The sequence below is a fragment of the Ictalurus punctatus genome, chromosome 9 (genome assembly GCF_001660625.3).
Source record: "Ictalurus punctatus breed USDA103 chromosome 9, Coco_2.0, whole genome shotgun sequence".
Lineage (NCBI taxonomy): Eukaryota > Metazoa > Chordata > Actinopteri > Siluriformes > Ictaluridae > Ictalurus > Ictalurus punctatus.
The window spans coordinates 15970667-15997346 of NC_030424.2; the positions used below are offsets into that span (position 1 = coordinate 15970667).

A 26680-nucleotide genomic window follows, 5' to 3' on the forward strand; every position below is an offset into this window, starting at 1 on the left:
ATCAGATGTAAACTTAAGCAGTCATAAAGCACAGCTAATGGTGTTAAGTTTTCCTTTCTCTTATTTACTGTTGAATGAAAGAATGTGCACAAATCCATATTGTCTTAATACAAATTGTAAATTCAACATTGTGTGTGTTCAAAGGATTGCATGGACTTACATAAGTACTCTTTACATGTCACAGGAACATCTTTGTTTGTCACTGAGCAAATAACGTATGTCAGCCAAAGAAATGTTTGCTGTTTTAAAATGGACAGTCACACAAGTACAGAAATAGTAACAGACAAAACAGAAACATAATACATTTTCCCTTTCTCATTGTTTAAAATCAAGCAGCTCTCCGAGCACATTTCAAATTATGTTGCAACTGGATTTGGTCACAAATAACAGTGAGAGTCACAATAATCTTGACAACAGTGACACACTAATAATAACAACAGATTCTTTGCTTTCAGAGATCCAGCCCTAAATCCATGTTCTATTTGCTGCATAGACGACTGAAATAAGATGACGCAGCATCTAGCATCAATGTTTCCGAGAAGAGACTGGAGAAGAATTGTAAAAGATTCTCTACATTGCCAAAGCCAGTTTGATATACTCTCATCCAGCCCTTGTGCAAAGAACTTTAGTATTAATATTCAAAATAATGTCAGTAGTCATTCTGAAATGTCAAGTAATAAAATACTGATTCAATAAAAATAATAATTCACTGTTATGTTGAAATTAGTTATAAAAACTAAAATGTTCTCATTAACATTAAAATCCCTTTGAAAGTATTGAAAGTGAATAGTGATCGTTGGACAATAGACAGCTATTAATCGTCAGTCAGCTAATTTGGTTCATTTCCCTAATTTTTGCTCTTAAGTGTCTTTTGCGAATTTTGATCATCCACTTAATGCTCAGCTTGGTAAAGTTGGCCGCTTTAAAAAGAGCCATCAAGACCCCACACAGAATGGCTATGGTGTTCCATGGGTTTGCTGTGACGATCTGTTGGCAAAATGAAGATTCAATTGATTAGGGGTGTGGGATTTAGTAAATTTTAGTTGTCATGACAGTTCCCACCTTTAAACAGAACAACTACCATTATCAGTATGATATAGAAAACATGAGTTTCCTACTTACATCTTTGACTTGTTGTATAAATGGATCTCGCCATTGAAAGACAATAAAGAAAAGCTCATCAGTTTGGTTTTGTGGAGGCCTCTTGTCATTGTACTTCACCACACTTGACTGCAAAATTTTGTACAGATTATACCACAATGTAACACTACCATATAAATGCGGGAAACTATGATTGAAGGAACATTAAAAAAAAAAAAAAGCCTACCTCTTGCCTGAATTCGACAGATTCGTTTCCTTTCCCAGATGTCCGTACCAAAGACATTTTGACCCAGGTACGAAAGCCACCAGAGAAAGTCCACATTGAGTAGTTTTTCTCACAGTCCCTCATGAATACAGCTTTATCTGAGCTGGTGGCCAGAGGACACTTGTATTACATGTTACTACTGTTTTCCTAAACACTATTCAAAACAAAAGGAATCAGACAAGGCGATATTGGTGCACACTGCAGAAAGTATCTTTACCTTTTAACCAGATCACTGAACTGGGCAAACAGCATGTAACTGATGGCACTGAAGTCCTCTTCAGTTTCATTCTGACTGAACTGTAGGAATATGAGCTCTCGGTTCCTGACATCTGTTGGACCTTCAACCACCAGGGCTTGCTTATGCAGCACATCATTTATATTACATAACATGTTATTAATACAGTTTCCATGATGCCTTGCACACACCTAGTTCATCAGGTAACTAAACAAGCTTTTTCTTAGAAGGTTTCAAAGAAAACTTTAAATTATACAGAGCTGAGTTTCCCAAAAAGTCTGTAGCACAAACAAATATTAATAAATGGTAGACTGGGTGTCACATTGATCAGACTTTCTAGCAGTTAACTTTATGCAGCTTTATGAAAACATGATAGTGACAAGGACAGTGACTCTCCAGGATTGAGAACACTGGATCTAGACACTTAGAAAAAGAATCCTTCAAGAGCTGAACTCTTGGAACTCTTTAAACTTATAGGTCTTTAAGGGCTCCACCAAAGAAACCTTAAGGGTTTTAGATTGAACTTTTTTGTATAGAGTATGTGAATGTTTTATACAGTGTTACATACACATGTAGAGAGACTCATGCCAAAAAAATACATCACTTGTCACTCGTTACAGAACACACATGCCAAATAAACAGGATGAGACATGTTTGGAAGGCAGTTGCAACACACTGAACAACATTGCAAGCCAATATTTCATTAAAAGAAGAACACCATCAACAACGATTTGGTGTCTTTTAGAACAAGGTTTCTTGCAAATAAAACTACACAGTGCAGTGGTCCATAAATGACTTTAAAAAAAAATATTACATAAAAAGGAATCGCTAGTATAGTGGAAACTTACTTTTGTATGGTTTGTGTATGGGTCATTATAAATAACGTTCTGTATTACACAGTCACTGTCCTCCATCTGCCCTGTCAATAAACGGGAGGGAATATAATCGTGGTAGTGGTGCCGGCAGCTTAATAACCGAGCTTTCCCTGGATACAGTGCAATTCCTGCAGAGGAAAAAAGAACATTTACACATATGCAACCATTTACACATACAGTGCTGATTTTGTGTAGCTCATACTAAATTGTTTTATATCTTCAAACTAAATATAAAATAACACAAAAGGAACCTGATTAAACACACAATACAGTTTTGATTAAAAAAATATATATATGGAAGCAAAAAACATTATCCAACACCAATATGAAAAACTAACTACCCCCTTAAACTTAAAATCTGTTTGTGCCACCTTTGACAGCAATAACTGCAACCAAACGCTTCTGATAACTGTACATCAGGCTTTCACTTACTTCTAGGACTAGGACTTACTCCTATGCTTTGGATCATTGTCTTGCTGCATAATCCAGTTGCACTTGAGGTTCAACTTACGGAATGAAGACAGAAAATTCTCCTTTAGGATTTTTTGGTAGAGAGCAGAATTCAGGTTTCCATTAACTATTGCAAGTTGTCCAGGCCCTGAAGGAGCAAAGCATCCCCACACCATCACAATTCCACCACCATGCTTGGCCGTGGGTATCATGTTCTTTTTGTGGAATTTGTTTGGTTTACACCAGATGTAACGGGACCCCTGTCTTCCAAACAATTCCATTTTTGACTCATCAGTCCACAGAACATTCTCCCAAAAAGTTTGAGGATCATCAAGGCGTGTTTTGGCAAAATTCAGACGGGCCTTAATGTTCTTCTGGGTTAGCAGTGGTTTTCACCTCACCACTCTTCCATGGAATCCATTTCTGATAGTGGAGTCATAAACAATGACCTTATTGATGCATGAGAGGCCTGTAGGTCCTTTGATGTTGTCCTTGGCTCTTTTGTGAATTCCTGGATGAGTAGTTGCTGTGCTCTTGGAGGAATTTTGTAAAGTTGGCCACTACTGGGAAGCTTTGCTACTGTACTGTGCCGAGTTTTTTCCATTTGGAGAAAATGGCTCTCACTGTGGTTCTTTGGAGTCCCAGAGCCTTTGAAATAGCTTTGTAACCCTTTACAGACTGATGTATTTCAATCACCTTCTTCATTATTTCTGGAATTTCTTTCAATTTTGGTCTAGTGTGTTACTGGGTAAGATTTTAACCAATGTCATGCTGTTGGTAAAGTTCTATTCAAGTGTAGATTTGATTGAACGGGGCTTGCAGTATTCAGGCCTGATTGTGTCTAGTCCAGCTGAACCCCATTATGAATGCAGTTTCATAGATTCGGGGAATTAATAACTAGGGGGCAAATAAATTTTCACACAGGCCCAGTTGGTATTGGATAACTTTTTTCCTTCATTAAATAACATTATAATTTAAAAGCTGTATTTTGTGTTTACTTAGGTTGCCTTTGTTTTAATTTCTGAAACAATTTAGTATGAGATATACACAAAAACAAAAGAAAACAGGATACTGTCTCACAGCACTGTATTACGCAACCTCATACCACAGTGCTGTTGAATTTCTAAATCTTTATTAAAGGACCAAGGTAGTGAATCACAAAAGCCATGTTGTGTGTATGGACCCCACCTGGGGGAGCAAACTCCTCAACCTCTTTGTATGACACAGACATTACAGGATGATTGAGCTTCTCCAAGAAGTCCGATATGGTTTGGTAGGCCAAAAATACAGCCACTGTTGTTAGCAGAAGGTAGATGAGAACAAGAATGACTGTGAAGACATTTTTCAAACAAGCTTTGTTGAAGGCAGTAGAGTGTGGACTGCTGTCCATAACATCCACATCTGTAAAAACACAAGACCCAATATTAGGGAAGATTCCTATTGATCCATGTTGCAAAGACAGAATAAACAGCATCATCCAGTTTTACAGTTGTATTAAGGTCAGATTTTATTGAAAAGGGCTATATCCACACCTGGTAAGACATCACAGTTGGTTTCATCTTGATCCTGGTCAGCATCTCCATTGTGCTGGTAGGATGCAGACACTCGTGCACAATCCTCATCATTAAACTACAACATTCAGATTATACTACCAATTATTACAATATCTTAGAATTTATGTATGTATTAAAATGTATAAAAGTACACCACCATGTCATGTGTGCTTTTCTGTGCATAAATGTATTTATTTGCATACATGTCAAACTGTATTAGGAATATTTGAAATATATAACAATTCTGTAGCATGATGGCCAATAAACGTCACTTACATATATTAATAAGAGTGAAATGTAGCAACACCACAGCTTGTAGATACACTCTCAAAAAAAGGGGGTAATAAACTGCACTTTTCTTCTACCTTTTTTATTTCAAACCATTAGTGGGTATATTTTTTTATCCTACACAGGGTCATGGGGAGACTGGAGTCTATCCCAGAGGACTAGGGACACAAGGCAGGGGACAGCCTGGATGGGGTGCCAGCAAATGTCAAGCAGCCTACAATGCATGTCTTCAGACTGGGGGAGGAAACCATTGTACGTGTAGGAAACCCCGAAGAACGGGGGAGAACTTGCAAACTCTACACACGCATTGCGTAGGCAGGAACTGAACCCCTGACCCCGGAAGAGTGAGGGAATGTGCTAACCACTAAGTCACCATTCCCCGCACCTTAAAACATTACAATACAAATCTCATTGATAATACAAAACCCTATATCCTTGTCTTGTCTTGTCTCAAGGATCAAAAATGACTTGCCCGTGTGTTTAACAGCAGAGAAAACTAGTGGTGTCCACTGAATAAATGCAGTCTTTCTGTACAGCGAACACAGACAACCCAGATATCCACAAAGCTCATCTTGTTGTGATGAATGACAGGTTGTTTCTACATAAAAAATAGATTTGTGGTTTAAAAGTCAATGAAGCTACTATATTTTAGGGGTTTAGTGAAGGCAGGGTCATTTTTGACCCTTACACATATCATACATAATGTTAAGACTACACAAGGGTTAAATCATTTATTTATTTATTTATTTATTTTTAAAAAGGTATGCTACATTCACATTACCAAATAAAAGATATGACCTAAAGGTATAAAAGATGTATTGTTAACAGTACCACCCTAAAGACAAAGAAAGGTACAGGTCAGTACTAGTTTTCCGAGACTGTAGTTACGTTGGACCACAACCGCATTGTCTCAAGCGTACGTAAAACCTTGCACTTTTACGTAAGTCAGCTGCTGTCACATGACTACACGACGCGGCAGCCCGTATTCAATTACCCATCAGCTATTGATGAACTATAACACCCATCATAATCCACACATGCAGGGGTAAATTTCTGTTAACCCACTAAACGATCGCATTCAGGGTACACAGTCTAATCTAATCTAATCATATTCAAACTCCAGTCTGTTTCATACCTCTTGGTAGCAGCAGGATGTCTCCTTTCGTAGCATTTTCTGCCCTGGTGTTTTACACGGATTTCGGTATTACTGGCAACTTGTTTAACAATGTTAAAGTGCAGTCCATGCGATGCCACTCATGAGGATCAGTTAACATATCGCGGTAACTTCACATGAGGACGGCGATAAGGTGTCTCTCAGCTGCTCCGCCGCCAGCAGTGACATCACAGCGCCTGGGGCTGGAAACGAATACCCAACAACTACTAACTAAACGTTTAGGGCAAAACAATGGGGCGCCTATATGTACTACACAGGTGTGTTATTGGAAAGAGTGTGCATATATATATATATATATATATATATATATATATATATATATATATATATATATATATATATATATATATATATATATATATATATTTTTTTTTTTAAATTACCGGGCCAATATATACACAACAAGAAACAATAACACGCAACATGATAAGCACGTGATAAGCACGTGAGCAGGAAAGTAAAGTCAACAAACAAGTTTTAGTAATGGACACGTATTAAAAGAGGGCCTCATATTTACCGAAATAATAATAGTAGTAGTAGTAATAATAATAATAATAATAATAATATATAAAAATACACCAGATATTCTATTAGTTGTATGATGATGCAGATTATTCCTGAAAACATTTGTCTGAAATACATTTTCAAATACGCCCTGATACACTGATAAGCATGTAAGCACACAGACCGAAAGTGTAAGTGTTCAGCTGTTTCCACTACAGAGGAATAATACTAAATAATAATGATGATGATTCATAGATACTGTTTTGTACAGTAATGTGCGTTTAAGCAGTACTTTTAGATTTTAAAAATATAAACAATAAATGAAGCAACGCGAATGTCGCCACCGTAGATTTACTACTACATCCGGTCACGAATTCCAGTTTCAAAACAAAAGCCTAATGGAGAGCGGAAGTTTGGACTGTCAACAAAGAAAACTTTCCATGCACACCTTCGAAAGGAAAGACATCATTTGTGTCAGACGAAACGGTTTCGATGCTTTTGTACTTTATTTCTGTGGCATTCAAAGGCGTCACTGGACCTTATTCTGAAATTAAAAGAGTCAATTTATTTTATACGGACACACTGTAGATAGGTTTGCAAGCCAGGGAAACAGCCTGTATAATGCGTCAGTCGCAACTTATTACCGTTTTTGCGTTCATCTTCATCTGTTTGGCGGATGAGTCTAAATTAAAAGTAAAACCCGCGTCAAAACCTGTGAGATTATTCACCGACGAAGAGTTAAGACGATACGATGGAAGTGAGGTAGATTATTTCCGCCGCAACATCTCGTGAGAGTTTCTCTTATTGCAAAATGTAATTTCTTGTGCTTTTACATTCCTCAGGCCGGGCAGCCCATTTACATGGCCATAAAGGGAGTCGTGTTTGACGTTACATCCGGAAAACGTCAGTTGTACACATGCTTCATCTCCTAAATCAACCGCTATATTGTCTTACTTAATAATATAACACTATAGTACAGAAGTGTGCTGCTTCCTTCAGTCCCCACTGAAACTATATTACACAGTCAATTCATTTGTTTTTGCTGTAGACTGAAGACTTTTGGGTTTGAGATCAAAAGATAAAATGAGAAGATAGTTTAGAATTTAAACTTTTATTTCCTGGTATTTATATGTAGATGTGTTAAAAGACATAGAAGGTAGCACATCTTGTATCAGACAACCTATGTATCAGACCATGTCCCACATTGGAACATGTGACTGACAGGTGTGTCCTGTTAGAGTGAGTGTATATACAATAAATACCACTGAACATCTACTCTAGGTTTTAGCCTTCAGTTTCACCTGTAAAGACGGCATTTGTTGTTAAAAAGGATAATCCAACATGAGGATCAGAGAGCTGTCTATGGGAGAAAAGCAAGCTATTTTGAAACTGAGAAAAGATGGAAAATCAATCAGACCAAACATTGGGTACAGCCAATACAGAAATTCGGAATGTCCTGAAAAAGAAAGTAATCGCTGGTGTATTGAGCTACAGACACTGAACGGGTCAGCCAAGGAAACATTGTGAGAGCTGTGAAGACAAACCCAAAAACAACAGTCAGTGACATCAACAACAACCTCCACAGTGCAGGGGTGAAGGTATCACAACCCACCATTTGAAGAAGACTTTGAGAACAGAAGTGTAGAGGGCAAACCACTCATCAGCAGTAAGAATAAGAAAGCCAGATTGGAATTCACAAAGAAATACAGAAATGAGCCACAAAAGTTCTGGAACCAAAATTAACCTCTACCAAAGTGATGTAAAGGCCAATGTGTGGAGAATAAAAAGGATCTGTTCATGATCCAAAACATACAAGCTCATCTGTGAAACATGGTGGAGGGAGTGTTATGGCCTGGGCTTGCATGGCTTTTTCTGGATTACTAATTAGAGAGCAAATGTTAAAAATCTGTCTATACATGTTTGTAGCTAATGGTTACTTTTTTTCCATTTACTTATTACTACGAATAGTAAAAAGTTTAAGACTTATACCAAAGTTAAATGTTGAAATAACCTATACAGGCTGCATGTATGCATGCATGCTGTAAATCAACATGAAGACAATATTTAATGTGCATTCTTGCAATGCCATGTGCCAGGTTATCAAAAGTGCACACTATATGACAAGGAATGTTAAGTCCCAAGTCTCTGTTTATTTTCAGTATGCTAGGTATGAAAATATGCAAGATGTAATTTATCAGTTCTGTAGCCCAAAATGTTTGATTATAAACTACAGTTGTAGTTGTGTTGAAATGGGTAGAGAGAGAAGTAAGGATAGTAAGGATAAAAGGAATTTATGATTGATTTGAGTGTTTGGTAAGATACAAAATAACTATAGAAGTTCACCAAGCTTTGGGGTTCATCTTCTCTCTAAAGGACTTCCTCAGTTTATTTCTTGTGGCAGGCAAACGTGGCTGAGGTGCCTGGGTGCTTGTTTTTTCTTCATGTTTAGACAAACTGAGCTCTGTATCCATCTTAACTGGAACGGGAAGTCAATGATCCAAAACAATGCCAACTCAACAAAGGACTTTATCAGGGGGCAAATGTGGAAGGTTTTAGACTGGCCAAGTTAATCACCAGACCTTAACCCAATTTAGCAGCATTTCACCCCCTGAAGAGGAGACTGAAGGGAGAAACCATTTGAAACAAACAACAACTGAAAGAGTCTGCAGTAAAAGCCAGGAAAAGCATTACAAAAGAGGAAACCAACAATTTGGTGATGTCAATGAGGCACAGGCTTGATGCAGTCATTGCAAATAGGGGACATGCATCCAAATATTAAGTGTATACTTTTGCTCACCTAAAAATCAGGTAGTCTAATACAAAAGGTTCTATGTTTTATGTTGCTTAACACATCTAGATATAAATACCAGGAAATAAAAGCTGAAATCCTAAACTCTAGTCTCGTATCCATCTTTTGATCTCAAACCCAAATGTTTTTGGTGTGTAGCGCAAACAAATTAATTGGCCTTGCCATTTCAATAGTTTCTTATGGGTCTGTATGTAGCCAATGACTTCTTTTTCATTTTACATACACCACCTGAAATTTCTTTGTATGATCTCTGTTGACACCAAAGACGTGTAGTTCTTAGTTACGTTCCTTAACTATGCTTCATTCAAATAAATGAAATGAATAAAATTTAATTTTTGGTTGCTTTACAGACTTTTATGGCAAAGGTGCCCCTTACAATGCCCTTGTGGGAAAGGACTCAACCCGAGCTGTGGCTAAAATGTCCCTTAATCCTGAAGATCTGACCCATGATACAGTGAGTTGCTGATGAACTATTTTCAATGCAGTGGTCTGCTGTAGCGTTTATAAGTTAATTAATTACTTTAACTCCCATTTTCCTGATGTTAGACGGGCCTTACTACGGAGGAGCTGGAGTCCCTTGAGAGCGTATTCACTGGAACATACAAATCAAAGTACCCCATAGTGGGCTACACACACAGACGCCTTCTCAATGAAGATGGCAGCCCAAATGAAGATTTCAAACCAGAGGATCAACCTCATTTCAACATCAGAAATGAGCTTTGATACTTAGATAAAAAGAACATTTAGGCTGGTACAATAGTAAGTGCTAAAAGATCTCACATTGATTAATACCAGTTCTCTTCACATGGGATAAGATTAGTATCTGAGAATCGCATCAATAATGATTAAATTGCTACTGGTTTGTTTGTTTGTTTTTTTGTTTGTGTTTTAGCTTCTCATCTTTATATCTTGACAATTATTGTATCTACTAAAATTTTTCAAGCATTTTACATTGTCTGCTCTGACTAGTCATTTTGGAATACAAAGGTATTGTAATACATGCACCAGTAACACATGCAGTGATACATTTGACAATGTCACCAGTTGACAGCTACGTGTGAATGGTTCAGGCATTTGTGTTTAAATAGCTACTGAAAAAATACATTCTCCTTCTTAATGGAACATGTATTTCATACGTACAGTTTTACAGAAGGATTCCTTTACAGGAGGTATTTGTTGGTGTGTTATGATCATCATAAACATTTGACTATTATATGGCGTTCACTGGACACAAGAAATGCTTGAAAAGACAATAAAATTTTGCTTATTTATTCACTAACATTTGACTTAACTCTTAATCCTTCCCTGAGTTTTCTGTGTTATTAAAAAATTAGGATCATATAGTGCTATTTGTCTACTAGCACCAGTGTGCTGTATGAGGTTGGGGGATGGAGGCTGGTGGTATTAACCTTACACTCTTTGGTGGTCTGTCTGCCCACACTCGAGTAAACGAATGATGCATATACTATGTAGGTTTTTCCCTGGTGGGTGCCATGAAGGTCACTGAAAATAGTTCACCCACCTGTGTGATTAAAAACATGGTACATTTATGGGTTTTTTTTATTTTTTTTTTTTTAATGTTTACATATTTTGTACTTGTGTATTTACCTAATTTTCTTCACAGGCATCCTTTTGCTTTCACATTAACTAGTGGTGCATGACTGGGAAAGTTTGGTGACTCACTGCTAAAGTTGGCTTTCTATGATATTATAAATTGAACACTACTAAAGTCTGTTTGACATGCTACTGCAAATCCTTAACTGCTTTTAGGTTTGGAACTTTGGGTACTTTATTTCTCAATATAATGCAAATGTCTGTGTGAATTATTTCTGAACTGGGGATATTATTTACACAAAGCAAACACACTGCACTCCAGAGTTTCTTTTTTATTTGTATTTTGGCGTACTGAAGTTTCTCAGGTTAATCTACCCACACAGTGTTTTTTAAACCAAAGAGATTCTGGTCTGAAACTAATTTACATGGAGACTGTACTTAGTAGGAGGCTAAACAGATTGTTGGCCAATTACAAGAAATGGCAAATTCACTCATTATTCATGGCTAAAATATGGGGGCTGAGTGAAATGACAGTAAACCAGTGAAAACAAAGCACTGTCAAATGTTGAATCTCACAATGATTTTTCTGTGTTTCTTAAAAATTCCCACTACAGCAGTACACTCTAGTATAATGATTCATTGTACAAGTTCTATTACAGTAAATGCTTGCTCAGCAAATAATTATCCCAAAAAGACATCTTTACTGTAAAATAGATGGCAGGGTTTTTTTAAAACACAGAAATGGTCCATCTTTAGAAACTAAACGGTTATGTTTTTCTGAGTGTGCTTTCTAGTTTGTGATTAATTTAGAGTTACTAGAAAAAGATAAGTCATAAGTCTACTCATATCTTTAGATGTTCTCTTTATTTTTGATTAAACTTGGCCGTTTGAATTAGCCACAGACTTACTCTTGAATTAAACCTCGTGCATACCACTGCTCCATTTCACCTATATGTTACCTACTAGTTTACTCTCGTGTTATAATGATGCATGTGACACTTTCCACCCACAAGCATATGTGTTGTTGCCCTACATAGCTAAAGGGGGTGTTGGTAGTGGGAGTCCATGATGCTGCTTCCTGTCTCCATTGCACATCAGAATTTCCCTTTCTGCCCACCCACTTTAGTTTTGTAACGTGCAGTGGGTCGCTCTAAGTTATTCTGTCTCAGTCGTGTGTTGGTGTCATGCTGCTCTCATGTCAATACAACTGCTTTCACTGTTTTTGAATTGACGTAGAGAGCGGTGCTTTCAGGAGGTGAGAAAAACTACTTATTTGTGTTTGGATTTATTGAAACTTATAAAGTGACAGTAGTTGCAGTGTAGGTTTATGTTTGATTTGCTAGAATAGTTTAGTATTGTACTTTTAAGTGAATTATATTGGATCTGATGGTCATGTTTATCATTCTAATCGTAAGTTTATATACAGTCTAATTATATGATTATATACACAAACACCATATGTAGTGTAATAAATACAATTGTTTTTTAAATGTGCAATGTGACATCCATAATACATTATATAGACATACAGAGTCAAATATTCATAACCTATTCTATATCTAATTATGCCATGCTTTAAGTCTAGATAGCATAGAATAAAATGTGTTTTGGATTTAATCCCAACAATATATGTTGATGATTTAAACATATTATTCATTTTTATTTCCCAGGTAAACTGACAGACTAGAGTATTTTGTAGACATCACACCACAGTGCACTGATGAAGGTGTTGAGTGGCCACGTTGTGGTAAGTTACCTTTAGCCATCCATTCTACATACCTATTGTCTCTTAATGACATCAGGGAATTTGAGTAGTGCATGTTTGGATTCCCTTGCTCTGAGTTATTTCACTGACAAGATAAATACTTCTTTTGTTTTAGACAAAATCCCAGACTGAGGACAGCATGGACCTACTCATCATGCCAGCCTCAGCTGTAAGTATTTTGGACTCCACATATTATGCATGCAGCACTTCATATGACATAGGGCACATAATGGTGAAGAACCATGCTCCACTGATCAACTAAACACCTAAAAGGTTAAATCCTGTTCACAAAATTGCATATTGAATGCACCCTGGAATCTCAGTCCTTCTCTGTTACTTGCAGTGACATGTATCCTTAATCTTTTTTAGTTGAGAAGGCTGAGGAGGTCTTTAAAACTTATTTAAAATATAATTTTAAACTACTAACTACCATTCACTTAGTATAGTAGAGAGCTTAGAATATTGGTACTTTTCTTTTAACTGATCCCTCTTTTGCTTTCAGGTTCATTTGAATATGGGACTGCCCCAACTTAAGCAAACATATGACAGCAAGTTGACAAACTCCATCCACACTGGTAAGTTACGAAGATTTCTCTTCACTTTTATTTTTTTATTCATTTGAAAACTGTAACAGTATTTACAGTTTACCAAACTGATCTGTTTTAAACGATAACATACCAATACAGTAAATGTGTAATTCATTTGTATCTTCTTACATTTTAAATTCATATACGAATCCATAGATTAAGTTTGTGTTTGTTTATTTGCCTTGACAGACAATATCAACCGAAAGCGCTGGAGGAGCCTTTTTCAGCGTGTACAAAGAAAACAGATGGATCCTGGCTGTGCTACTCGGCTTCAAAAGAAGGCACTTTTTGGACAAACTTTGTCAGATGTTTGTGAAAAAAATGGCAATCCCCCAAAACCCATTATGGTATGTCTCCATTCATCAGATAATACAACATAAAACTGGAGCTTGTATTTTTGTATGTTTATATTATATGCAGTTATATACAGTATGCAGACATTATATGCAGTTTTTAAATGTACCCCTTCCCTTTTTTTCTGCCATGCAATCGTTCTTCAGGAGATTCTCTTAGTGCTGTGCAGAAAGGGCGCACAAACAGAAGGAGTGTTCAGGAAAGCTGGTAATGCCAGGGCTCTGAAAGAGATCAAGGAGCAGCTCAACAATGAAGTGGAAGTGGATCTGAAAAATCAGCATGTGATCTTACTAGCTGATCTCCTCAAGGTAACACGAGTTAAATCGTATCTTTAAATATGGAATGATGTTATAGCCATATGTATTTTGTGTTTAAGCACATTTTGTAGTATCTAAGTATGCTAATATCCTGAATCCAATTTAATGAATGGCAGGATTTCTTGAGGCACCTGCCTGGCAGTTTGCTAACTGTGGATCGGTACCAGGCCTGGATGACAGCAATGAAAAAGCAGGATTTACATGAAAGGTGCACTGAGCTCCAATTGTAAGTCTGATTTTGAATTATTGAAGTATTAATGACATAACTTTAATTTAGGTTTGGGTATCAAATAACAAACATAATTTAATCTTACCCTTGTACTTATTTCTTTCAGGGTGATTAATACACTTCCAGAGCCAAATATTGTCCTCCTGAAACATCTAATTGTTTTGCTGTACCATATAAGCGCCAATACGGAGAGAAACAAGATGGATTCCAACAGTTTAGCTGTTTGTGTTTCACCCAACTTGCTCCAAAGTGACACCTTTGAAATGCAAAAAAATGTGAGTAGGCTGCTGCCATGATATGCTGTAATTCTTAGTTATAGTCTGCATATTAGTAATATCAAGTCATGTGTGTTTTTGAAGTGAGTTCTAACAGGTTCTGTTGTTCAGTTTTGTATGTTAATAACTCCAACCATGTTACCATTTAGGTCTCAAACCTGACGAAGTTCCTCATTGATAAATGCTGTGAAATATTTGGAAAGGATGCACTAACACTTCTTGGGGCCCCAGAAGAGGAAGAACTCAGTGATAAAAATGGTAAAATACTTTTCTTTTAAAAAAACATCTGAATTGCTTCACATAAGATTTTAAAATAAAGAGTTGTTTTTATTTATAAAGCATGTTCTTTGTTTCCTCTGCCAGATTCACTGTTATCACTCCATCATGATTCTGCCTATGACAGCAATGACCCTGACATGGATGGGTATCAAGGGAGCTACACAGAAATGCACGCCTTCCATTCTGACACTGAAGAGAAAACTCTGGATCGCTTTCAAGTGTCCTCCTCCCCTGACGCGGTGGGGAAACAAACTAGCAAACCTTTTATTCGCAGGCGCTCTGAGCCAACAATTGTCTTCAACAAAAGTGATCGAAACCAGTCTGCCCTAACCAGGAGTCACACAGATATGGACTTTTATGGACATCATTTGACAAAACAGATGTCGGACGAATGTGTTTTGTTTGGGGCAGGCAAAAGCTTGTTAACCGTGCATAAGAACATCTATATTTCATCTCTAGGTGAGCATTTCCAGCGCACTTCTAAAGACTATTCATGCTGTTCCTCTAGTTCTCTAGAAAGCACCTTGTCCAGTGCCTCAGAGAGCTCCATCCAAACCAGCTCCCCTATTATTTCATCCTCCAATCATAGACTGGCCGTCCAACGTAAACTGTCTTTCCCCAACCGTTCAAAGGCACATGGGAGTGTACTTGGTGAGACCACCAAGAAACGTTCCCAATCAATGAAAACTCCAAATTCTCGGACTAAGATTAGCTTTTCTCGAGGTGGCATTAGCAAACGTGCTCAGAAAGCCTTACGCCACAGCCAGACTCTCCCTGAATTGCTGCCTCTCGACAGGAACTTCCTTGTGTCACAGAAGCCCCGACGTTTGTCTAGTGAGGAAATGTTTCAGCAACCGGACAGCAGGATTTTGAGTAATCCTCCATCCTATGAGCAAGCAATTCAAGATAATGCTCACACTGCGATTTCAATCTGCAGCCCATTGACTGTTGAAGCTGCCAGGTGTCTGTCAAGGCACACATGCAGTCAGTCCACATTCCCATCTGCGGAACCATCAAATTCCTGCTCAGTCAAACATTGCAGTTACTGGGGTGGAGAGACGAGTGATGTATTGTCTGCATCATGTACCCCAGCAGAGTCTCAACAGAAGACCATATCCGAGACTGAATCTACCGACGTCCTGTTGCACTGTTGTAGTCGACCACTGTTGGAGTCTTTGGATGTCAGAGAGTCAAATGTGTGACGTGTTCGGTTTTATTACATCTATAAATCTGTGGGACATTTTTCTACTGATGTATTGTATTTTGAAGCAAAAAAAAAAAAAGAAGTGTACCTCTGTAAAATAACAAGAGCTTCTAAGAAGTCTGTAATTGTATCTATAATGTCCATATAAAATGCATCTTTGACGAGCTATTATGATTTATGACTTGTATTTCGTCTGCACTTTACTTTGTTGCATTTTCCACATTCATAGAAGTGGTAGAAAAGTGCTCGTTGAGAGAATGTCATCACTACGAATCATCAGATGTCACATGTAGAACACATGTCTCAGTACGTACTGAGGAAAAGCACATACTGTATCTACCACACGCTGAACTGTGATACTTATTATAAAAAAAAAAAAAATGGTACGATACTACCACGCCCTACATGTATGAAGTAGTCATTAAGGGTGGATTTCCGTGGACACATTACGACAAGTTACACATCCATGGTAAAAAAAAACAAACAAACAAACAACAAAACTGTTCATGTAAAATGGATGTTAATAGCACTTTTGTGGCCTTGTTTGTACACAATAAACATTTGTCTGTCGCCCTATGACTGTGTGTAATCTGTTGTGTTTTAGTAGAAATCCTTTATCGGGAACTAGCCTAGCCAGTGCTCAGGACTTGTTCGGTTTGTGTGCACCTGTCGGTCTCCGCCCATTTGGCCCAGTATACCGTCATATTCCATATGAAGCCTTTTTAATGCGGGTTGCTCACAGGAGGTCGGCGAACACTCTCTTCTCGCCGTCAGGGGACAAAGGTCGCGTTTGTCAAGGTGCTGCAGAATTCGCTAATTGTGTGTTAAAGTGAAGCCTTGGCACTCTTTAACTTGGAACGCGCTCAGGCTTTATCGTAGCCATTATCGGGGCGAGGCTCTGACACCATCTATTGACAATGAGTCAGAAATGAACCTCAACCCGAGCGCTCCTCGCCTCCCGAGCTCAGTCACTCCGCTCCGCGCGCGCGCACGCTCAAGCAAGAACAGCTAAAGCCGGTTCAGTCTGAGCTCCCTTTTTATTCTTATTTTTTCCCCACTGAAAGCAGACACACACAACAGGACCGACCATGCCTAAACCGGTAAGTCACTGTCTTTTCAACAAGTTGCTTATGTGTATTACTTTTTAAAGATAAAACAGTTAGCCTAGGTAATTACCTGGCGGCATCCGGGCACTACAAATAAATAGGTTATTATAGGCAAGTTTATTAATGACATAATACAATTAATTACTTAGGACATAAACGTTTTTTTTTTTACCACACCGGATCAGATGATATTTATTGTATTAATAGAGAGTAGACGAGCTCTTTGTACGCTACATTGAAAAGTGTCAAACAATTGAGTTATGCGGAAGTTTCTGATTTAACCCTACAGGTGTCGGCCTAGGTGTATTACACAATCATGACTACTTATTTCTATTAACTCGGATTACCCAAACATATTTCATTTTCTAATCACACTAGAATCGAGAGAAATGGCGGACTTTATATAACTACTTTGTAATCCTATAGAATAAGTTAGAGAAGTAGATTGTCGTGTGAAAAGTCAACACTGCACTTTGTGACACATTAAAATGCGTCATACATGGCCGGCCTGGTTGACTGGTTTTTGGTTGTCATTGAAACATTCCACTGAGAAACACAGTGCACTTAGTAAAGTTAGCTGTATTCCACAGTTTACAATGAGAATGAGAAAACGAGTTTTTATGTGGTGGTTGTCACTGACTTCTAGCTGTAAAGTGAGATAAAGGGCCGCTTTATGACCATTTTCTTGTCAGCATTTCAGTCAACACCAAGGAAAGTTAGTTATATTGTATACAGAGTAGCCTAGCAGTTTGAAAAAATCAGGCTGACTCCAAGTACAAGGTAGGGAAGAACAACTGGAGTATATAGTTAACACACGTTATGTAGTTTTACAGATTAACTAGACTCTGACACCATATTCAAGAATGATGAATGCAGTAAAGTAAAATATTAGCTAAGCAGACTGCCTGTGCCACAGTGTTTGGCTATGATGTCACACATTGCCATTAATTTCTTATTGTACTTTAGTTAAGTGTTGGTTGTCAGGATAATGTAGTAATACACACCAAAATGTTTTAATTATGACCTTTAAAAACGTGTTTTTAAAGACCCCCCCCCCCCCCCCCCCCCAAAAAAAAAAAATGCTATTATAGGCCGACTTTCTCTGTATTTTCTCTGGAGGCAATACTACTGAACTGTTGAGGTTTTAGGTTTAGGTATCAGATTCCAAAGATACCCTATTAAACAAAGCACAATCATGAACAGGAACAAAAGTCCCTGTGTTTGTAGCAAACACAGTGGAAATGATTTGAGTGGTGTAGAGTGTAGATAGTAACTTGTGCTTTTGGGGGTGAGGGGGAGGGGAAGTGTGTGTGTGTGTGGGGGGTGGGTGGGGGGGGGGTGTTAACCAAAGCTCCAGGAGAATCAGAAAGCCAACGTATAGCGGTTGTACTGACCCCTACCCTGGACTGGGCCAGTCTTGTAGCCAGATAAAAATTTGCAGCTCTGATAAAGTTGACTGTTGCCCAGGGAGATGCTGATTAAACACTGGCACTCACAGGACTTTCACAGTCCAAGCAAATCTAGCAGTGAGAAAATGCTTTGAAAATACTAAATATATCTGTCATAGTTGACAATGAGATTTATTAATATGGAGGTGCCTTTTGTCTACATATTAACATTCTAATAATTTTCACACCAATCATATTTAAACATCTGACATGACAGATTCAGGACATATGTATACTATATTATCTATTTAAAAGGTGCGAACCTTGGGCTTATGATCGCTCACAACTTTTAAAGAAGAACTTTTTGCTCGTTTATAACAGCCCAGTGAACCTTGACAAGGGTTCAGCAGCATGCAAGGTGGTTACACAATTCTTTATGAACTTAATTCAGTGCTGTAAAGATAGGCCCCTTTGAACCCTTGTGTAACACAAGTTAGAGTGTCAGCTTTTTTAGTCATTACCACTGTAATGGCGGGTAAATGGACAAAGCCAATGAACAGCATTTTAACATGAAACATACCAGGAATAGTGTTTCTTTGTTGAATTTCATCCATACACATTAAATGGACTTATGTTTGACCTAGTGGCACTGTAAAGATCATGACACATAATTCTGGTATGTTAGTGTATAGGTAAGTTTAATATAAGCCTTGCATTCCTAGAAGCACAAAATTTCCTGTAAAGCATTTCCCCTGAATGTTTGTGTAGCTCTTGTGAATCTAGACCAACTGGCTCCATGTCATGTAATTGACGTAATTCTCATACAAAGTATAAAGACTTCAACTGCAATATTTTACTAAACATGTCTTGGTTTAGTGGTATTCCTTTCAACTGGTTGACCGAGTGCCCTCTATAGACTTCACTCAGTTAGGACCCCTCTTATATTTTTGCTCTTGCTTAGGTCAATGTCCGCGTCACTACAATGGACGCCGAGCTGGAATTTGCCATCCAGTCTGTCACCACAGGCAAACAACTCTTTGAACAGGTGAGCTTCACTGATACTGTGTCAGGCCTAAATACAGAGGCAGATATTTGTGGGCTAATTGACATAAGTCAAAAAGCATGTGTGGAATGACCACATATCTGATTGTAACCAAGCTCCAATACTACACTGTAAATTCCATTCCTTTCTATTGAGGTTAGTTGTCATTATTTTACTGACTGTTAAACAGTTGAACAGCCTCTCAAGTGAAAGTGCAGTTTAGACAGAATGAAAGGCTGTATTTCTAAGTAAAAAGGAAATTTTTAAACAAAATATGCAGGACAAAGATTATATAGTTACATATTGTCACTGGCTGCATTATATGTGCAGTTGAAGACAGTAAATGATTCGCACAAATATTGTCCAGTAAATCCTGGCAACGTCTAGTTTATGGCATGAGGTGTCAGATGATATAGGGCCTTTACAATAGGTAGGGGACTCCAGGAATTCCATGCAACTGATAAGAAGAAGGGCAGTTCCACTGTTGATAGCTGTTAATGATGTGTTACTCGGAAGGTATTGATTAGTTGGTCATACATAGAAGTGTAGAGGAGAACACCCATCTAGATATTTTGCAATAACCAACCGTTTAACTAGAGCCCCACCCTTTATACCTGATACTAGTGTGACTAGTGCTGTAGTAATTTTTCATGGCATGCCAAACAGACTACGATATTGATATCCAAGCTAATTTTCCATGCACTGTTCAGCTATTGGCATGCAATTATGGCAGGGTCATTAACAGTCGGTGTGAAATGTTTCTCTGCCTCAGGTCGTCAAGACAGTCGGCCTGCGTGAGGTGTGGTACTTTGGTCTGCAGTATATGGACAACAAAGGATATCTTACTTGGCTGAAACTAGAAAAAAAGGTATATTTACTTATACTTATACCTGTGTTTGATGTTGAGAGCATGTATATCGTGCTGTCACTTTATTGCATATTTAGCTTGTCACAGATCTAAAGGGAAAACTTGAAAATGCAAAACAAAGCCTGAGCCTACAACATCTATTCACATCTCTGGTTACATGACCACGTGACTTGACTCAGCTATCCTGGCTGGTTTCCCAGACACAGATTAAGCCTAGTCTTTGACTAAATTACAATGTCAGTGGTAAGTGTCTATTGAAAATACATTATGGTCTCTGTGTGCCCAGGAAAAGCCCAGGCTTTTCAAGTACAAGCACAGGTCTAAATATTTATCTATATTATTTTGTTATTATATTTAATGTAGGATAGTTTAATATATCTGTAATATGTGCACCATTATATGTACATATAAACCTCTATAGACTAAAAAGTCTATCATTATCTTATACCACATTTATGTTTGTCTCTTTTGTGTTGCCTTAGGTGTTATCTCAGGATGTGAGGCGAGAGACCCCCCTACAGTTTATGTTCCGGGCTAAGTACTTCCCTGAGGATGTGGACAATGAGTTGATTCAGGACATCACACGCAAGCTATTCTTCCTTCAGGTGAAAGATGACATCTTGAGTGACAGTGTCTACTGTCCCCCAGAGACAGCCGTGCTACTGGCCTCCTACTCCGTGCAGGCAAAGCATGGAGATTTCTCCAAGGAGGTCCACAAGTCTGGCTACCTTACATCAGAGCGCCTGCTACCCCAAAGGTCAGTCAGGACAACCTAACCTAAACTAGTCTCCTTCACACTTTGTAATAGTACCCATGTAACCATCTCTTGGAGTGGATCATAATTTGTCCTAAACATATGAGCTCATCCTTATAGATATTTTAGAACCTTTTTCAAATCAAAGAACAACATCAGATGGAATAATATTTACTTTTAGATGTGTTTGAGTTACTGGTCCATTCTAAAAATCCAGCTTGATAATTATGTCTCCACAGAGTGCTTGAGCAGCACAAACTCTCCAAAGATCAATGGGAGGAGAGGATCCAGGTTTGGCATGAGGAGCACAGTGGCATGTTAAAGTGAGTTATGTGTTTTTTTTTCAGCGTAAGTGTACACCATCCCCAGCCCCCAACCCCAATTCATAAATGTCCATTTTTGGTCCCCAGAGAAGATGCTATGCTGGAGTACTTAAAGATTGCGCAAGATTTGGAGATGTATGGAGTCAACTATTTCGACATCAAGAACAAGAAAGGAACAGAGTTATGGCTCGGTGTGGATGCTCTTGGACTTAACATATATGAGAAGGATGACAAGTATGCATTTCACTGTCATGTGATTTTATTCAGTCATTGACCGCCTGGTCACCAACAGCATTTGGCATTAGGATATTAGTGTAAATCATGTATTATGGTCAGTGTGACAGCAGTTGTCTGTTCAGTCAGTGACCCCTGGATTAATTCAGACAAACTCTGTGGGTCTGTGCTGCAGGTAAACATGACTGCACGGCTGTTGTTAGTAAGAGGTCATTGCACCTAAAGTTTGATGTTTTCACTTTACCTATGATGAAGCTTGAGAATGGTCTCACATCTTTTCTACTGTCACATAGATTGACACCAAAGATTGGATTCCCTTGGAGTGAAATCAGGAACATATCATTCAATGACAAGAAGTTTGTCATCAAACCAATTGACAAAAAGGCCCCAGTAAGTGTTACAGCCCTTCGTGTTTTTTCCATTATGATTATTCATATGCACTTTCTTATATTTAAACCATTGTTTAGTTTAGGCTTACATTCTGCACTCTTGTAACTACGCATGTTCTGCTTTTAGTTTCATTCTATATTAGTAAATAGTTCATAATCATTGCTGAAGAGTATGCTTGAATATTAATTCAGTTATGAATGATTTTAGGGGGATAACAATACTCAGAACACACCTTATTTTATGTAATTTTACATTCATGGTTTATATATAGAAATATGACTCACTGATTCGTCATAAGTAAAGCCACACCTTTACTTGTTGTCAATACAAATGTATTTGTTTATACACTAGTAGTCTGTGGTGTCTGATGTCATAGGATCTTAGATTGGCCCCTCCTATAGTAGCCTGCCTTTGAGATACGGTTTCATCTTTATTTATAATCCCAACATATAATAGCTGACTCAGTCCACACTCAATAATTAATAATGACTATAGTGTATTGCCCAAAATAGCTAAGAAAAGCCTAGAAAAGCAATCAGACTTCAGTTGCCCAACAGAAGTTCCTGGATATAGCAGGAACCTACAGATCCCCGACCTTTGGAGTGCACATAAATCACTGTCATCCTAAGCTTCCTCCTGCTCTTGTTCTATTAGGACTTTGTGTTCTACTCTCCTCGCTTGCGCCTCAACAAGCGTATCCTGCTGCTGTGCATGGGGAACCACGAGCTGTACATGCAGCGCAGGAAGCCTGACACTATTGAGGTGCAGCAGATGAAGGCACAGGCCAGAGAGGAGAAACACCAGAAGCAGATTGAGAGGTCCGGTTGTTTAAAACTTTGAACACTTTAGGCCAGCAATAAAGTGCAATAACAGAACATTGAAAGTCTTTGACTGACATGTGGGATGAGTTTCGCTATGCTGGTTTTGTGTATGGAACAATATTATTGGTGTTCTGGAATGCTTTGTTTATGTGCCAGTAATCTGATTTAGCATGAGCTGAGTGTCTTTGTTGACCTTGTTGCGTTATGAAGTTGTTACATTTTTATATTCTAATCATTTTCAGAGCCCAGCTTGAAAATGAGAAGAAGAAGAGAGAAAATATTGAGAGAGAAAAGGAGCAGATGGAGAGAGAGAAGCGAGAAATGATGTTGAGGCTTTCCCAGATTGAGGACAAGGCCAAGAAAGCAGAGAAAGGTACAGGATTCATATACACACCCTGTCACAGAAAATGGTAGCCTTTCTAAAGACAGAGCTCACTTACTGGTTCATTATAAATTAACTGCTGCCCCCTGTTGATGGCTTTTGCACATTGCACAGACCTGCAGATGCAGCTGGACAGGGCCAGGCAGCTGGAGGAGGAGAGGCGAAAGGTTGAGCAAGAGGCTGCTCGTCTGGAGGCTGAGAGACAGGTGGCTCTGCTGGCTAAAGAAGAATTGGCCAGACAGGCTGAGGACCAGATGAAGAACCAGGAGCAACTGGTGAGCACTGGGGATTCTCCAAACTAAAAGCAGTCAGTGGTTTGTAGATTAATAACACCAATTGGTACACCTTTACAGTAAGTGGCTTCTTAATGGTTCTCATGATGGTTCCAGTTTTTTTTTAGGGGATCTACTTGAAACTTACTGAATGGGGAAACCCTTTTGTTATAGAGTTGTATGTATAACATTTAAGGGTTAGCCCAAATAGACAGACCAAATCCAGTAGGGCATCACCCTTTTAGCCCAGCAAGTCTGATTTATGGAGTCTCACTTGTTTTAATCTGATGTAACATGACTTTAAGTTCATTTATGTACATTTTGTCCCTGTAGGCTGCAGAACTTGCTGAGTACACTGCAAAGATCTCACTGCTGGAGGAGGCCAAGAAAGTCAAGGAGCAAGAGGCTGACCAATGGCAGAACAGGGTGATTAACACCTTTATTATGAGCATACATCTTTAGCTGTTTAAAATAATAACAGTAAAAACAGTGTAACATGAAAGTGTGATTATATTTGCAGTTTTTAATGGCCAAATATTGAGATTGTGCTTAAATGTAGTTTGTATGCATCAACTTATCTGTAGTGTGAATCTTATTCCCATGTGGCTCTTAGGCTAAGGAGGCACAAGATGACCTGTTGAAGACACGTGAGGAGCTGCACTTGATGATGGCTGCTCCAGTACCACCACCACCACCACCCATGGTTATTGCAGATGAAGTCCATATGGGGGAGCATGATTACCATGATGAGAACATGAGAAGCTACAGCGCTGAGTTCCAGGTTGAAGGCATTCGTAACAACCGCAATGAAGAGGACCGTCGCACTGAGGCTGAAAAAAATGAGCGTGTGCAGAGACAGCTTATGGTAAGACATATCATATAGTGACCATTTTATTAAGAACATCTGTATACTTGCTTATTTGTGCAGTTTTGGAATCAGCCAATCAAGTGGCAGAGCAATGAAAAAAAATCATGCGGATACAGGTCAAGAGCTTAAGTTTGCATCAAACATCAGTATGAGGAATTCATGTGATTTCAGGGATTTTGATTGTGGGATGGTTGTTGGTGTCAGATTGGCTGGTGTGAGTATTTAAGGATTTGCTGATCTCCTGAGACTGGAAAAAGATTTGGCATTTTTCCAATCTTCAGCTGTCCAGTTTTGGTGAGTTTGTGGCCACTGTAGATTCCTGTTCTTGACTTACAGGAGACGAACCTGATGTGGTTTGTTGTAGCCCAACTGTCTCAAGGTTTAACATAAAAATTCCAGGAAATCAGAAGAAATACTCAAACAGCTTGTCTGGCACCAACAACCAGGCCAAGGTCACTGAGATCCCATTTTTTTCTCCATTCTGATGTTTGATGTCACATTAAGTGACTCTCTTGACCTGGATCTGCATGATTTTATGAATTGCACTGTTGCCACATGATTGACTGATTGGATAATTCCATGAGTAAGTAGGTGCAGAGGTGTTCAGTAGTGGTTTGTGAGTGTATGTGCACTCGCATATACAAATGCGTGCATGACCTTTGTAGTACCAAATTGTTTTACAAGATCTTGGGCTAACCCAGTTTTTCTGGTAAATAACTTTGAACCAAATATTTTGCAGGCCCTGAGCTCTGAGCTGGAGGTGGCGCGGGATGAGTCTAAGAAGACTGCAAATGACATTCTGCACATGGAGAACATGCGTGCTGGGAGAGACAAGTACAAGACCCTGCGTCAGATCCGCATGGGCAACACCAAGCAGAGAATAGATGAGTTTGAAGCCTTGTAGCGACTGATATCATCTTTGAATAACCTCAACCAAAACTAAACATCCTGCTATCTCACCGATGGGCTCACTTTCCATTTGGTGTCCAAGTAACTGTTATTTAGCCTTTCTTTACTGTTATTTAATCATAGTAGGTTTATTTGACAGGATTGTATTTTTAAAGATTCCTATGCTTGGATAAGGTGTTATGAAGTGGAACAATTTGGGGTTGGAAATTCAGAATTCCTGTAACCTCAACCAGCTCACATCCAACATTGGAACCCTAACCTACTGAAATGCATCTCACAATATACTTACCAACTTATGTTCACTATAAATACAATTGTTCCTACAACTGTTAAACACCACTTTTCATGGGGTTTAGAACATTAGGCAAGAGACATTCAGCCAAGATCATATTTATGCTAACTGTGCCATAGCTATTTCCATCCTTTTTGCTGTTGTTCTTTCTTTTGTAAAATAGTGCTGATTGCCAGAGGGAAAATATCACCCTGTAAGATTAGACTGGCTGCTGAAGAGACTAAATGCATTCATTTTTAGCTCCAAATATATTGTTGGAATAGAACGGAACAAAATGGAGTAAAACTCTGAATGTAAATGATGTCATTGTTTATGTTTTTGTTTTGCCATTTTAAGTTTTTCTTTACTCTTCATTTGATTTTGATAAATCTTTATAATGAATCACAACACACCAAGTTGCTGAACATATATTCTATGTGAGATTTTTTTTTTTTTAAATAATTAGAATTGTATCTAATTTTTAAATCCTGCAATGCCATGATGGTAGGGTTTGAATTTGAGTTCAACATGCCATTCACACAAGCCTTAACACACATTACTTCCACATCAATGTCTATTGTTCAGTGTTTGAAGTACAGTTTATAAAATAAAATAAAAAGAACTACAATCCAGTCAATGCTACATTTTTTTTTTAAAGAAACTAATGACAATCGAATGTGTTTTTTTAAACCAATGACTGTTAAAAAAAATCCTTTCAATTTAAGAACAAAAAAAATCTGGCTGTGGTAAATCAGTGACTAATTTATTAGTCCTCTTGTTCTGCTGTAAGCTGAGGAACTGAGCAGTGTTGTTAAAAGGTGGATTGTTTGAGGGGATATTTACTCGCTGACCACATTGCTAATTGTGTTGCTAGCCAACAACTTAGAATGCTTGGAAACCATATTATGCTTAACCCTCCTATTATGTTATGGGTCAATTTGACACATTTCACATTTGAAATATCTGAAATACTGGTTAATCTCCCTTTTTGTCTTTGAAATTTTTTGACTTTCCTCATTTAGGGTCATGAACTTATATGCAAATATTTCTTCTTATGGCTTGTTCGAGACAAGCCATTAGTTTTAAACCTGTTTTTTAAACCTTTATTTAAAACAGTAAATAAATGTTTACTGTTTTAAGCTGTTCTTTGCTGTATATAAACTGTGGAAGTCATTTTGACCCATAAAATAATGGATGTAACTTTTCTTTCTCCAACATAACAGGATGATTAAAT

At 38.2% G+C, this 26680-nt stretch overlaps 4 protein-coding genes across 7 annotated transcripts; 3 read left to right on the plus strand and 1 right to left on the minus strand.

The window, feature by feature from the left end:
* Window positions 1-43: 43 nt before the first annotated feature.
* Window positions 44-7228, minus strand: pacc1 (proton activated chloride channel 1). 4 transcript variants are annotated; one of them, XM_017475767.3, is made up of 9 exons: window positions 7090-7228; window positions 5903-6123; window positions 4459-4555; window positions 4115-4327; window positions 2450-2604; window positions 1584-1723; window positions 1328-1469; window positions 1123-1230; window positions 44-987 (listed from the first exon to the last, which is right to left on the minus strand). In XM_017475767.3, the coding sequence occupies exons 2-9, from the start codon at window positions 5936-5938 to the stop codon at window positions 826-828; spliced, it is 1053 nt and encodes a 350-aa protein (XP_017331256.1). In that variant the 5' UTR covers window positions 5939-6123; window positions 7090-7228; the 3' UTR covers window positions 44-825. The 4 variants fall into 4 exon arrangements, with proteins under 4 accessions (XP_017331256.1, XP_017331259.1, XP_053538805.1 ...); XM_017475770.3 differs by having other exon boundaries at window positions 5903-6117; window positions 7090-7226; XM_053682830.1 differs by lacking the exon at window positions 7090-7228 and adding an exon at window positions 6894-6990.
* On the plus strand, window positions 7067-10533 carry nenf (neudesin neurotrophic factor). The gene is made up of 4 exons (XM_017475771.2): window positions 7067-7207; window positions 7288-7348; window positions 9605-9708; window positions 9801-10533. Exons 1-4 carry the CDS (start codon window positions 7067-7069, stop codon window positions 9975-9977), a joined length of 483 nt encoding a protein of 160 aa, XP_017331260.1. The 3' UTR covers window positions 9978-10533.
* Window positions 10534-10617: 84 nt separating this feature from the next.
* On the plus strand, window positions 10618-16394 carry tagapa (T cell activation RhoGTPase activating protein a). The gene is made up of 10 exons (XM_017475765.3): window positions 10618-12063; window positions 12479-12555; window positions 12689-12742; window positions 13076-13148; window positions 13350-13507; window positions 13661-13822; window positions 13948-14057; window positions 14167-14335; window positions 14485-14593; window positions 14699-16394. Exons 2-10 carry the CDS (start codon window positions 12529-12531, stop codon window positions 15814-15816), a joined length of 1980 nt encoding a protein of 659 aa, XP_017331254.1. The 5' UTR covers window positions 10618-12063; window positions 12479-12528; the 3' UTR covers window positions 15817-16394.
* Window positions 16395-16556: 162 nt separating this feature from the next.
* ezra (ezrin a) lies at window positions 16557-26078 on the plus strand. Its single transcript, XM_017475766.3, has 13 exons — window positions 16557-16918; window positions 19274-19357; window positions 20127-20222; window positions 20705-20979; window positions 21216-21299; window positions 21387-21533; window positions 21827-21923; window positions 22578-22741; window positions 22987-23117; window positions 23241-23401; window positions 23732-23824; window positions 24012-24263; window positions 25006-26078. The coding sequence occupies exons 1-13, from the start codon at window positions 16907-16909 to the stop codon at window positions 25168-25170; spliced, it is 1761 nt and encodes a 586-aa protein (XP_017331255.1). The 5' UTR covers window positions 16557-16906; the 3' UTR covers window positions 25171-26078.
* The last annotated feature ends 602 nt before the right edge of the window (window positions 26079-26680 follow it).

What these genes read in the sequence shown, in the direction of transcription:
- pacc1 (XM_017475767.3), bottom strand. Translation starts at nt 5,938, where the DNA reads ATGCTACGAAAGGAGACATCCTGCTGCTACCAAGAG. An exon ending in CATACACAAACCATACAAAA is followed by an intron (nt 1,724 to 2,449) that starts GTAAGTTTCCAC and finishes GTGCTGCATAAG; the next exon opens with CAAGCCCTGGTGGTTGAAGG. An exon ending in TTCAGTGATCTGGTTAAAAG is followed by an intron (nt 1,470 to 1,583) that starts GTAAAGATACTT and finishes TCTGGCCACCAG; the next exon opens with CTCAGATAAAGCTGTATTCA.
- nenf (XM_017475771.2), top strand. Translation starts at nt 7,067, where the DNA reads ATGCGTCAGTCGCAACTTATTACCGTTTTTGCGTTCATCTTCATCTGT. An exon ending in TGACGTTACATCCGGAAAAC is followed by an intron (nt 7,349 to 9,604) that starts GTCAGTTGTACA and finishes GTTGCTTTACAG; the next exon opens with ACTTTTATGGCAAAGGTGCC. An exon ending in AAGATCTGACCCATGATACA is followed by an intron (nt 9,709 to 9,800) that starts GTGAGTTGCTGA and finishes TCCTGATGTTAG; the next exon opens with ACGGGCCTTACTACGGAGGA.
- tagapa (XM_017475765.3), top strand. Translation starts at nt 12,529, where the DNA reads ATGAAGGTGTTGAGTGGCCACGTTGTG. An exon ending in TGTTGAGTGGCCACGTTGTG is followed by an intron (nt 12,556 to 12,688) that starts GTAAGTTACCTT and finishes CTTTTGTTTTAG; the next exon opens with ACAAAATCCCAGACTGAGGA. An exon ending in ATCCCCCAAAACCCATTATG is followed by an intron (nt 13,508 to 13,660) that starts GTATGTCTCCAT and finishes ATCGTTCTTCAG; the next exon opens with GAGATTCTCTTAGTGCTGTG.
- ezra (XM_017475766.3), top strand. An exon ending in GCAAACAACTCTTTGAACAG is followed by an intron (nt 19,358 to 20,126) that starts GTGAGCTTCACT and finishes TCTCTGCCTCAG; the next exon opens with GTCGTCAAGACAGTCGGCCT. An exon ending in GGCCAAGAAAGCAGAGAAAG is followed by an intron (nt 23,118 to 23,240) that starts GTACAGGATTCA and finishes CACATTGCACAG; the next exon opens with ACCTGCAGATGCAGCTGGAC.